The 12,530-nt window shown below is 49.9% G+C and overlaps 2 protein-coding genes across 6 annotated transcripts in view; one reads left to right on the top strand and one right to left on the bottom strand.

Annotated features, from left to right (window-relative positions):
* LOC126298590 (cAMP-regulated phosphoprotein 21) overlaps positions 1-12,530 on the top strand; it is a 1,220,135-nt gene that overhangs the window by 645,605 nt on the left and 562,000 nt on the right. For 3 of the 5 annotated variants that reach the window (XM_049989964.1, XM_049989962.1, XM_049989961.1), the window contains exon 6: positions 3,150-3,254. The exons of the other annotated variants lie outside the window; for them this stretch is intronic. The gene's annotated coding sequence lies outside the window, so the exon portion shown is untranslated. The remainder of the gene's footprint in view (positions 1-3,149; positions 3,255-12,530) is intronic. 5 annotated transcript variants of the gene reach the window in all.
* LOC126298198 (skin secretory protein xP2-like) lies at positions 7,763-9,417 on the bottom strand. The gene is made up of 3 exons (XM_049989505.1): positions 8,969-9,417; positions 8,503-8,612; positions 7,763-8,406 (listed from the first exon to the last, which is right to left on the bottom strand). The coding sequence occupies exons 1-3, from the start codon at positions 9,415-9,417 to the stop codon at positions 7,763-7,765; spliced, it is 1,203 nt and encodes a 400-aa protein (XP_049845462.1).

Genomic DNA, 12,530 nt, shown 5'->3' with positions numbered 1-12,530 from the left:
GGAGAGACGCTCAGTAGCTCGGTACGGGCTTTTGGTGAAGTTTCGAGAACATACCTTCACCGAAGAGTCAAGCAGTATATTGCTCCCTCCTACGTATATCTCGCGAAGAGACCATGAGGATAAAATCAGAGAGATTAGAGCCCACACAGAAGCATACCGACAATCCTTCTTTCCACGTACAATACGAGACTGGAATAGAAGGGAGAACCGATAGAGGTACTCAGGGTACCCTCCGCCACACACCGTCAGGTGTCTTGCGGAGTACGGATGTAGATGTAGATGTAGATGTAGATGTAGATGTAGATACCACGTGATCCTGTCATATTAATATAATCGCTACCTACGCTAGACGTCAGAGTGCAATACCAACTCAAATACCGCAGGTGGCAGCATTAGCAGTGATGGTTATATGAAGTGTGTAGAGGGCACGCTGGAAACATTGCAGTCTTGTCATAATGCGGAAACGGTGAGACTTATCTGACGCCCAAATGCGCATGATCATCGGCTTTCGGGCCAAGGGTATAAGTATTCCCGAAACTGGTCGCGTGCCGCAGTGGTTGAAGTATATCGTGCATGGCAAAATGAAGCTATACAAAACCGGCGCCAAGGCAGTAGTTATGAACCCGGTCTGAAGATGACAGCGGTGAACGACGGCTGCGGAGATGTGTACGGGCGAACAGACGTGTAACTGCTGACCAGGTGACCGCTCAGATGATCCAAGAAGCTACCAACAGTGCAGTGTCCCCTTAACGACCGTTCAGCGAACGTTGCTGCGTATGGGTCTCCGCAGCACGCACCTGGTTCATGTTCCCATTCAGACTGCCGTTTATCAGCGACGAAGACCGGAATTTGCACGCCGATATTGCAACTGAATGTCCGCTGAGTCGCGACAGATGACCTAATCAGATGACTCATATTTTAAGCTACATCGGACAGATTATTGTTGACCAGTACGACGTGAAACATCTGAAAGCAAATACTCTGTAACAATCGTCGGAAGGGTCAAGACCGGAGGAGGGAGCATTATGGTCCAAGGAATGTTTTTGTGGCGTCCCTGGAACAATAGATCAACACAAGTATGCATATACTCTTTGTGACCATGTCCACCCATACGTGCAATTTGTTTTCCTCGGCATGAAGGTGTCTACCAGCAGAACAACGCAACATGTGACACAGCTTACAGTGTACTTGCGTGGTTCGAAGAGCTCCTGGATGGGTTTACCGTACTCCACTGGCCACCAAACTCCCCGGATTTAAATTCAGTGGAGAATCTGTGGGTCCTCCTCGAACGGGCTGTTCGTGCCGCAGATCCTTAACCGAGAAACCTTACGCAAGTGGCCACGGCACATTAATAGACATGGCTCCACATCCCTGTCGTTACCTTTCAGAACCTCATTGACTCCCTTCCTGCACGTCTCGCAGCGGTATGTGCTGCAAAAGGGTGGTTATTCAGGCTTTTGACAGAAGATGACATTAATTCCATTAATTGACTGGACAGTGTACTATGTCCCCCTCCTCGCATTTCACAGTGGGAACAACATAAAGTGTTAATTTTTCTTCACATTTGGCGGACAGCCAGTGTAGGGTAATCAGTCGCTCTAGATAATGATCTTCTATTATATCGGAGATGGTTTCTCCAGGGCTGTGATTAGCGGCGGGCGTTCTGTGTCTCACTGTTTTATTCTTGTGCTGCTACAGCAGGTGCTGCTGCACCTCTGCTCAATCGTATTATTACTTCCATGACTCAGAAATGAGTTGTAACGAAGCTTATAGGTATCACTTCACCAGTAGGCAACGCTGATCCATCGTGTGTAATTGTTTCTGACTCCCATGGTATGCACTTGTATTTGAACTTTCCAGCGTTTGCTTTTCACTTTTGCATTGTTAACTGTTTAAGACAATTCCCTCAATTTCACTAGTATGTGAAGGCCATAATTCTGGTACAAGTGGGTATTTATCATGCCCGTGTTGGCAGGAATCTCGTCTCTCACAGCGCGGGGTTAGCCGAGCCGTCTTAGGCGCTGTGCGGCTGGTACCGGTGGAGGTTCGAGTCCTCCCTCGGGCATGGGTGTGTGTGCTTGTCCTTAGGATAATGTAGGTTAAGTAGTGTATAAGCTTAGGGACTGATGACCTTAGCAGTTAAGTCCCATAGGATTCCACACACATTTGAACATTTTTTCTCTTCTCTCACAAGAGCAATGCATACCTAGAGCGCTCAGAACCGCACGAAATTGTGCTTAAAATATAAACCACTCATACCGAAAACAGTGGTACGAGCCATTCGCAAGCAAAACAGCGCATCTTACCACTAGAGCCATTTGAATGGTCATCTATTCAAGGTCTACGAGAGTAAATTTGGTAACCGAAGAAACAAAATATCGATATAATAAAAAAACACACAAACATTCAATGCCGTAACTTAGTGGTATATTACCTTCTGCTTAAAATGATTACGTTTCCTCAGGAGCAAATTTTTCTGCTAAGTAATCTGAGCGAAGTAGAACATAACAATATGCACATCTGACTGAAGCCACTTCTTTACATTCCACATCTTTTCTGTGTTCAAGCAGTCCAATATCATCGTTAGAAAATGTAATTAGTGTGTCGTTTGATGTTGGATTTGCTCGAATGCGTGACTTACTACTATATACTCGTATATACTGTGGAGACTTCGTACTTCTATGAACATGTTGGCACGATCCACTCTGAGACTACCTACCGTTCACGTTATGCACAAAACACGTAGCCAACTAACTTGTGACTACATTAGAGGTGTTTACAGGCTGCTCTAATGATTTGCTCGACTGTAGTGGAGTGTAGATGTGCGACGTGGTTCTGCGGGAAGCCCGTAAAAGCTGCCGACTATTATTTCTGCGGCGAGATGGTGTCTTATTCAGCCCACCATTGCTGATCCTGAACTCTCTCCTATTTAAGCTGAAGCTTTCATCGTTACAAGCTCGTCAAAATACTGCAAGCCCCATGCGCCGTGGAAAGTTACTATATCGGATCCCAATACTGTTTTCCTAGTTGTTCGCCTGTGCACATTTCTTTTGCTCACTTTAACTAGTCTTATAACTTCATAAAATATCCACAGTTAATACGAAACAGGTATCCGATCGTATCTCTTAAGTATTTTCTGATGCTTCCAGGTCAGCGCTCGAGACTCGTGCATTTGCGGACCATGAACGACTCACCTGTTGTTGCCAACGGCTTGGTCTGAACAGGAATCGCCTAGCGGGATCACCAAGATCTCGGTGAGTCCCTAGCAAATGCTGTGTAGTAACATTAAAGAATCGTAGTTGTGCACTGTTCTTAGGATCGGAGCATAACTTCTTAATTACCGACCTAAGGTTGTCTACGCCTCTCACCCACATGAAGGAAGAGAAAGAGAATTAAGGATCAATGCCTCTTCAGACCATACGTATTTGGAGTGGATCATTAGCTCAACTAAACAAGACTGGGGAAGAAAATCTTTCATGTAGAACCATATCGGCATTCGTCCGAAATGATTTAGAAAAGCCACGTGTCCGTAAGGCGCCAGGCTGCCACGTTCTACCCACAGTTATTCTTGCACATATTTATCTGGTCTACATACGTTCTCTGAAAACAAACTGTTTCGAAACAGATTTCTTTAATTGCAAGACGCTTACGGCAACTGTTTCGTCGTTGTCACGATTGGTGCGTAGGAACAATTACAGGTATTTGCCTTATATAACACATAAAAATACAGGGAGCGAGCGGTTGACTTGTACAGAGCCCAGACTGAAGGTCTAACAACTGAAAGGCAGGAGAGGGACGTAATACTTAAAACGTGATTAAGAGAGAAGTATAGCCTGTTCCAGACAATATTCAATCTGTATGTTCTGCAAAGCAGTAAAGGACTCTAAGAAAAAAATCTGGAAAGGGAATTAAAGTTCAGGGAGAAGAAAAACAACGTCTGAGGTTTGCCAGTGACGTTGTAATAATATCAGAGACGGTAAGAGAACAGGGAAGTCAGTTGAATAGAAATGATAGTGTATTGAGAAGTAATATGACAAATATCATTAAAAATAAAAATAGGATAATCGAATTTAGACGAATCAGATCAGGTGAAGCGGAGGGAAAGAGAATAGTAAATGAGGCATTAAAAGTAGTACATGAGCGTTGCAATTAAGACAGGAAGATAGTTGGCCCTAGCTCAAGTAGACATAATATAAAATTTTGAATACCAATAGCGAGAAAAGTGTTGCTGAAAATGATAAATTAGTTAACATCTAATAAAAATTGAAGTATATGGAAGTCTTTTCTGAAAATATTTGAAGAGTGGAAGTGCCAATCGTTCTAAGTGCCAAATGTCACATTTATCTAGAGAATCAAAAAGCAATATATCTCTTTCTTTAGATAACTTATTTGTAACCTAGAATATTGAGAAGATATTCTGATACCTCAGCGTTATGCTGCTCGCCTCATCACTGGAGAAAATAATGAGACAAATCAGGCAAGAAATTTGTTAAGAACGTTCTAGGTGCCATACCGGAGACTGAGTGCCAATAAGAGTGTTTATGTTTCAAGTAACCCTACCATTAATTCCAAGGCATTTAGTTTTATGTGTGTGTTAATAAAAGTACAGAAGTACAGCAGAAATGTAATTTCTTAGACTTTCCCGGCGATTTGATGACATCTGGTGGAAATCCGGTTTTCTGCCGGATATCAGCGTCTCCCAAACACGATATTTCGACGTCATTACTTGACGTCTTCATCAGGTGTTCCCTGAGACTGGCTGCTTGCTGGACCGGGTCTCATATTTACGCCTGCCCGGTGCCTGGTGCTCTGTTCGCCGTTCCCTAGTTGGTCCGCGCCCGCGAGTCGCGCTGTCCTGCCGCTCTAGGTGTTCTCTATTCCGCCCGCGCCCGCTCTGGCCGCCTCCTACTGCGGTCGTGGCCTCCGGGTGTTCCTTTTTCGGTCCGCGCCCGCCTCGCGTGGATCTGCATGGAGATAACTTGTCCTCCGATGTGTCATGGAGTTCGCAGCAGTTAGTGCTTTGCCTCCCATGCATGCCGATGTAATGCGTCTTCACATGTAGATTGTCTTCTTAGGTGTTTCCTCAGCACAGTTCTGCAGTGCTAGCTATGCAGCGAGCAGGTGTGGCCAGCGGATGGTGACGCTGCGCGGCAGTTTACGGCCCAGCGTCCGGATTTGGGCGATGTGTGACCGGCCAGCACGTTCGTAAAAGGTGCGGGCGGCCGCCTGGAAGAGGTCACGGAGCAGAGGTACTTCCGCGATGTCGTGAAGATGAGCAGTGGGGAAATCGTAAGGCAGGTGCAAGGCCAGCCGAAGGATGCGATTCTGCAGTGTCTCCAGCTTCTTCAGGTTCGTGTCGGCGGCGTTCCCCCAGACGACGGCGGCGTATTGGAGTACAGGGCGGAGCAGCGCCTTGTAGAGAGTGATGCCCAACCGCGGTGGTAGTCGGGAGCCGGGTTTCAGCACCGGGCACAGGATGCGGACCCGGTTCCGCACTCTGGCCTTCACTTCGCGGATGTGCGGAACCCACGTGAGTCGGCGGTCGATGGTGACGCCGAGGTAATGCGCCGTGGGACGCCACGGGACAGGGGTGCTACCGACGGTGAGCGGTTGCAGGCCTGCAGGAACGAGTCGCCTGGTGACGATCAGGAACTGCGCCTTGGCCCCATTGAATTGTAGACGCCACTTGACGGCCCAGGCTGCCAGGGTGTCAACGGCGAGCTGCAGACGGCGGCGCATGACGGCGGCATTGAGGCTCCTCGTATATAGAGCCGTGTCATCCGCGTACAGGGCGAGCCGCACACGGTCGATCTTCGGAGCATCAGAAGTGTACAGCGAATACAGGAGTGGTCCCAAGACCGAGCCCTGTGGCACACCGGCGTTGATGCGGCGGACGGAGGACAAGCCATGCGCGGCCCGCACATGGAAGGTCCTATCGGCAAGATAAGAATGGATGAGACGGACGTACGACGTCGGGACCCCAAGTTCAAAAAGTTTGGAGAAGAGGTCGCGGTGCCACACACTGTCGAAAGCACGCGACACGCCCAGGAACACCGCGCCGAAGAACTCGCGCTGCTCGAAGGCGACGAACGCATCTTCCACTAGCCGTAGGAGTTGGTGAACTGCCGAGTGGCCCCTGCGAAAGCCGAACTGCTCTTCGGGCAGGAGGCCTTCCTCGTCAACGTGGCACTGCAGCCGCCTGATGTACACCCTTTCAAAGACCTTGGAGACGGCCGGCAGTAAACTAATAGGTCTGTAATTAGCGGGCTGACGCAGATCATACCCCATCTTCGGAATCGCCACGATCTCTGCATGCTTCCAGGACTGAGGAAAACTGCAGGACCGGAGGATTACATTAAAGACGTCGGCGAGATGAGTGACAGCCACCGGCGGCAACTTCTGAAGTAGAGCGTTGGAAACCTCGTCTGGGCCCGCAGCTTTCCTGGGGTTCAGGGCACGCAGGATGGATGACACCTCCTCCGCCGTCGTCTTTTCAATGACGTCATCGTCGTCACGTGTCTCCAAGTAGCGTGGGAGCCGGTCAGAAACCAGAACGTCGTGGACAGCGTCGGTCCGGTCTTCGATCGCCGTAAACGCAGCCACAAAGACGCCTGCGAGGGCATCAGCCTTCGCAGCTGGTTCGCAGAGAGCCTGACCATTGACCAGCAGCGGAGGGATACGTTGAGTGCGGCGTAGGAAACGCTTCGTCGTCTGCCAGGCCGTGCCGTCGTCAAGACAGAGGGTGGCGACCTTATTATTCCAGTCGCGATTGCGATGGTTGTCAATGGCGGCCCGGATGTCCCGACGCATCCTGTTGAGGAGGCGCTTGGTGTCGGCATTTCTTGTCCGCTGCCACTCCCGATAGACCCGGTTCTTCCCAGTGTTGGCCGCAACGATGTCCGGCTGCAGCTGGCGGGAGTAGTCAGGCGGGGTGCGAGGTCGGGGCGGCGTTGCTATACTGGCAGCGTCGATCGTGGTTGCCGCAAAGTGCAGAAGTGCTGCGTCCACTCCAGCTTCCGCAGGGGGCGGCGCGGCGGCGAGTGAGTCCGTCACGGCTGCTTGAAACCTGCCCCAGTCGATGCCAGCAAGTGAGATGCCTCGCATGGGCTGTTGGAGGGCGTCTAAGTCGATATCAAAAACAACTGGGACATGATCAGAAGACAGTGCCGTCCTCGTCGTGGCGGTGATCTGATGAGGGATGCCCTTGACGACCGCGATGTCGATTATATCCGGGAGGCCGCGGGCAGGGAAGATTGTCGGGTCGTACGGCCCCACCACAAGCGCATGGTGACGTTCCGCTACCCTGAGCAGGCAGCGGCCAGCGGCATAGGTGATCCTGGAGTTCCAGGAGACATGTTTACTATTGAAGTCCCCAGCGACGAACACCTGCCCCCTCAAGGAGAGCAGAGCATCGATGTCAGCAGGGTCCAGTGGACGAGACGGCGGTCGATAGGCAGCGACGAACGTGATGGCGCCCGCCGAGGTGTGAACGACGACACCAGTGGCCTCCAGGGTTGCCAGTGGTGGAAGTTGTATCACGTGATGACGAATGCCATTGCGGACGTAAACGGCTGTCCCACCACCCGCCGTCAGTCGATCGGTGCGATAGCTGGAGTAGTTGGCCGCCCTGACGTCGACCCCAGGCATCAGGTGGGTTTCGTTGATAAGGCAGACGTCGACGGCTTCATCTCGAAGAAATTGGCGAAGTTCACCAGCTTGAGTGCGGACGCCGTTGGCATTCCACGCGACGACCGTGAGCCCTCTAACGCTGCCCATGGTGCAGCTGGTGAGTGTTGACAGCGGTCGGGGCGGGAGAGGCCATCAGCACTGCAGCAGTGAATTGCTGCGACAGGACTTCAATCAATTTCGTAGCACTGGTCACCAAGGCAGTGAGCTGCGCGACGAGGTTGGCCAGGTAAGCGGTGGAGGCAGCCGGCGCGGCCCCGTCGCTGGAAGGGGGAGGCGTGGCTGACTCGCTGTGAGAGACCACCTGGGGCTGCTCGACTGACGGTGCTGAGCGCTGGGTACCCACGAGGCGCTGACCCCCGCGCCGGCAATTGGCGGGGCGCGGTCCGGCCGACGTCTTGGGAGAGGCAGTACCCAGGTCCGCCACTAGCAGCTGTGGTGGAGGCGCAGGAGCCTCAGGTGTCGGCACGGCCTCGGACGCGGCAGGAGCAGGAGCAGCTGACGCAGCCGGGACGGCGGAGGGCGCCCCTGACGTTGCCGCCGTGAAAGAGACGCCGGGCCGTCTCGTTGCTGGCTTCTTCGGACGCGGCGCTGGTGTTTGGCCACGTTGGCGAGCAATAGCACGCTTCCACACCTCACACCCACGATAGCTGGCCACGTGAGCACCGCCACAGAGTGCACATGTCGGCTTCTCGGTGGGCGGACGGGGGCACGCACTTCCTGCGTGGGCGCCGGCTCATTTAACACATCTGTTCGGCATAGAGCAGTGGCGCGCGACGTGATTGATCCCCTGGCAGCAAAAACACTGCACAGGGCCTCTCCTGGAGCGAAGATCTTCGGTCTGAACCGGAACGTCGGCGACCCGCATCAATTGGGAGAGTTTGCGGTTCTCCACGGTGTCGGAGCAGGCGACTTCATCTTCACGACTGCCCGTATGTAGAAGCCCAGGTCAGCGAGTTCACGATGCAGGTGATCGGCTTCCATGTTAAATGGGAGGTCCCGGATTACAATCTTCAAGACCTTGTCAGGTACGGAAGCGTGGGTATAGAACGGGATACCACGCTCAGGCGCCTCCTGAGTGGCCCGGCGATAGTCGTCAGCAGTGCGGAGTGTGACCCTGTACAGGTCTCGTCCGGCAGATGGCAGATGGAAGCGTCGTCGATGACTGCATGCGTCTTGCAGTGCGCCGGGCCGGGACAAAACCATCAGCGTCAGGGGCGAAATCTCGCTTGGCCCTCCTCTCGATCGGCGGGCTGCGAACAGCGGACGTCGCGGCTGTTACCCTCCTCTTCTGTTTCCCGCTTCGTCCGCGTGCTGAGGGGCGGTGGAGCTCTCATCTTCAGAATCGGGGAGCGGAGCAGACAGCGCTGTCTTCAAAGTTTCTGGAGCTGTGTCCATCAAATCCATAACCATAGCACTGGTCGTCATAAGTGGGGGGCCAGATGGGGCCGCAGACGGCGCAAGCGCGGCCGGACGGCGATCTGCCACACCCTTCGCGTCGCTAGCAAGCGCAGGTACGTCCTTCTCGCGGCTGCACATCTCAGCGACCCTTCCTCTTCTTCCGTGGTCCGCGCCCGCGAGTGGCGCTCCCCTGCCACTCTGAACGTTCCCTATTCCGTCCGCGCCCGCTCTGGCCGCCTCCGACTGCGGCTGAGGCTTCCTGGTGATCCCTTCTTGGTTCGTGCCCGTAGTGTGCGGATGTCTGAGGCTCGTTGTTGGTGTTGGAAACATATTTTCTCCAGTACTGCTTCAGCAGTTCAAATGCCAGGTTCCATGCAGTGCTTAGCTGGTATCCTGCTTCCCGGTTAATCAGGTTTTGTGCCATCTTTATTACTATAGGTTCAGTGATGACACTATCCCAGAACCTGGGGGTCTGGACCATGACCTTGGTGTTCTCATAATCCATGGAATGTTCCAACTCTAGGCAGTGTTCAGCTATTGCTGATTTTGTGGCCTGCCTTAGTCTGGTATGTCGCTGGTGTTCCTTACATCTGATTTCCACCGTTCTAGTCGTTTGGTCAATGTAGGACATACCACATTCACAAGGAATATTGTAAATGCCAGACTTCATTAATCGCAGGTCATCTTTGACTGTTCCAAGTAAAGCCCTGATTTTGCTGGGTGGGTAGAAGACACTCTTGATGTTATGTTTCATTAGTATTCTGATGATCTTGGCAGAAACAGGCCCGGCATACGGTACAAATGCCAGCTTCTTGATTTCTTCTTTTTGCTCGTTCTCCGTTGTATCCTGACGTCTGGCAGGATGTAGAGCTCTGCGGATGTCCCTGGATGAGAATCCGTTGTTAGCAAACACTTTTTGAAGATGTTCAAGTTCCCCTGCCAGGCTGTCAGAGTCAGACAGTGTCTTGGCTCCGTGTACGAGTGTTCTAAGCACCCCGGTCTTTTGTGCTGGGTGGTGGCAGTTGTCGGCCTGTAGATATAAGTCTGTGTGTGTTGGCTTTCGGTACCCACTGTGGCTTAAGGTGCCATCCGCCTTCTTCTTCCCCAGGACATCCAGAAACGGAAGCTGACCGTCCTTTCTAGCTCCATGGTGAATTTAATATTCGGATGCCTTGAGTTCAGGTGGTCCAGGAAGTCTTCCAGTTTTTCGGCGACCGTGGGGCCAAATGACAAATGTGTCATCAACGTATCTCAGGAAGCATGTTGGCTGCTAAGTGGCAGTTCTAAGAGCCTCGTCTTCGAACTTCTCCATGAACGGGTTGGTCACTACTGGTGACAAGGGGCTACCCATCGCCACCACTTCAGTCTTTTCGTAGAATTGACCTCCACATAAGAAGTAGGTCGATGTTAGAATATGCTTAAACAGATCCAGCACAGCTCCATCAAACTTCTCACTGATAAAGTCAAGCGTGTCCTTAAGGGGCACTCTGGTGAACAGGGACACCACGTCAAAACTGACCATTAAGTCTGCATCTGAGAAACGTAGTTTTTTTAAGACGTTCTACAAAGTCCTGTGAGTTGGGGTACAGCAGAAATGTTTCAGCTAATAGAACCAGATAATAGAATAAAAAAGCCACTTCCGATACTTCTTTAATTATTTAAAAAAATAACAAAATTAAATTCATGAAAAAATTGTCAATTTTTGTCTTCTGTTTTTTGCACAACTCCATTTTTCATATCAGATGTTGCGGAATTTATTGTAGAAATCCCTTAACTGTTGATGGGGAAATCGTAGCATCGTTAACGGATCTTTCTATTTTGTAACTGTTTTAGAGATACACGTTGTTTTTCAGCTTACTTCTCCAACTCATATAAAGTTTGAAGTGGGACACACTTGCAGATAGATGACGCGCTTAACAGAAGGGGCTGCTCACTAAATTCCGAAATCCAATCTTTACCAAGGATGTAGAGCATATATTATTACCACCTACTTTCAAATTGCGTAACGATGATCATTCAAAGATAAGGGAAATATGAGCTCGTACTGAGGCGTTCAGACAGTCGTTTTTCCCTCGCGCGATCCGCGAGTGGAACAGAGGGGAGGAAATATGAATTTGGCGCGAATTGTACCCTCCGCCACGCACCGCTTGGTGGCTAGCGGAGTATATATGTAGATGTAGATGTAGAACTATTTTTGAAACCCAAATTATCTCATTTCATTACGAAGGTGTTTTATCGATACAAACAGAAGTTTACATGCACTCTGCTTTTCTCACGAACTGTGCGTCAACTAAATGGAGAAGACATGTAAGTCCAGAAGGAAGCATCGTTTGACATAAAGATCATGTGCCATCTAGTAGTGGATGGTTGGAATGTTTCTCTATGACTTGGCACTTTAACTAGTCTGGTGACGTCCTAATGAGTACCGAGAACACAATAGCACTGAAAACACGTTTTGTGAAAAATGGTCCTTACAAAGTTTGACGTTTCCACTCTTTATTTATCTTCTGTTCAACGACTGGTTTGCTACAGCTCTCACCGCTAATCTATCCTGTGCAACAAACTACACCATTTTAGCGTAAATACTGCAGCTTCCATTGGAACGTATTTACTGCAGGGAATCCTTGGTCTCCCTTTACAACTTGACCGAATTAGCAATTTCTTGATGTCTCAGGATGTCTCTTGTGAACCGGTAGCTTCTTTTCGCCAAGATGAGCTACAAAATTTTCTCCCCAATTCGATTTAGTACTTCTTCACTAATTACTCATTCTATACACCTAATCTTTAGCTCTTCTGCAGCTTTGAGGAAGAAAATAGTGAAAGCAGCAGAGCGTAAAGTACGCAAGACAATAGTGTAATATAACGACACAAGTATTAACTTTAGAACTCTTTTGTGCACAATTGCTATGTTCCATTGAACGTCTGTCGTTTCAAGTATTTCCGCATTAGAGTGACTCTCTTGTAAGATGACACTTCCCTTCTTTGTTATTCTATTGTTAGTCCATCTCATTTTTCCTTCTCAGTTTGGAGTTTAAGATAGTCCAAGTTTCCTAAACCGCTGAGGGAAACTTGTGTCGGTTCTTTTGAAAAATACACGTCCGGTTCGGGGCCACCCTTGTCCAACCCGAGCTTACGTTTACAGACACTGACAGTACCATTGGCAGGTCGTTAAGCATTAGTCTTCCTTCGTACTAATTACATTTTAACAGATTAATTATCTAATTAGCGTTCAACAACATTTCTCATAATCTTACTGACAGTATCATCTGTAGACTCTAACACTGTCTGCGTTTTTCTGTGTTCTCTTTTAATGTCTTCTGTTTAAATTCTTCATATAGTACAACGCTTCTCTCGGATGCACAACGGAAGTATATTCTATCAAACCTTACTGCATGATCTAAAAATACCATGTCTCTATCCTTAGGAATGTTGTATATATCAAG

Source organism: Schistocerca gregaria, chromosome X, assembly GCF_023897955.1.
Source record: "Schistocerca gregaria isolate iqSchGreg1 chromosome X, iqSchGreg1.2, whole genome shotgun sequence".
In the NCBI taxonomy this organism is placed as follows: Eukaryota; Metazoa; Arthropoda; class Insecta; order Orthoptera; family Acrididae; genus Schistocerca; species Schistocerca gregaria.
This window is presented reverse-complemented; position numbering and strand designations above follow the sequence as displayed.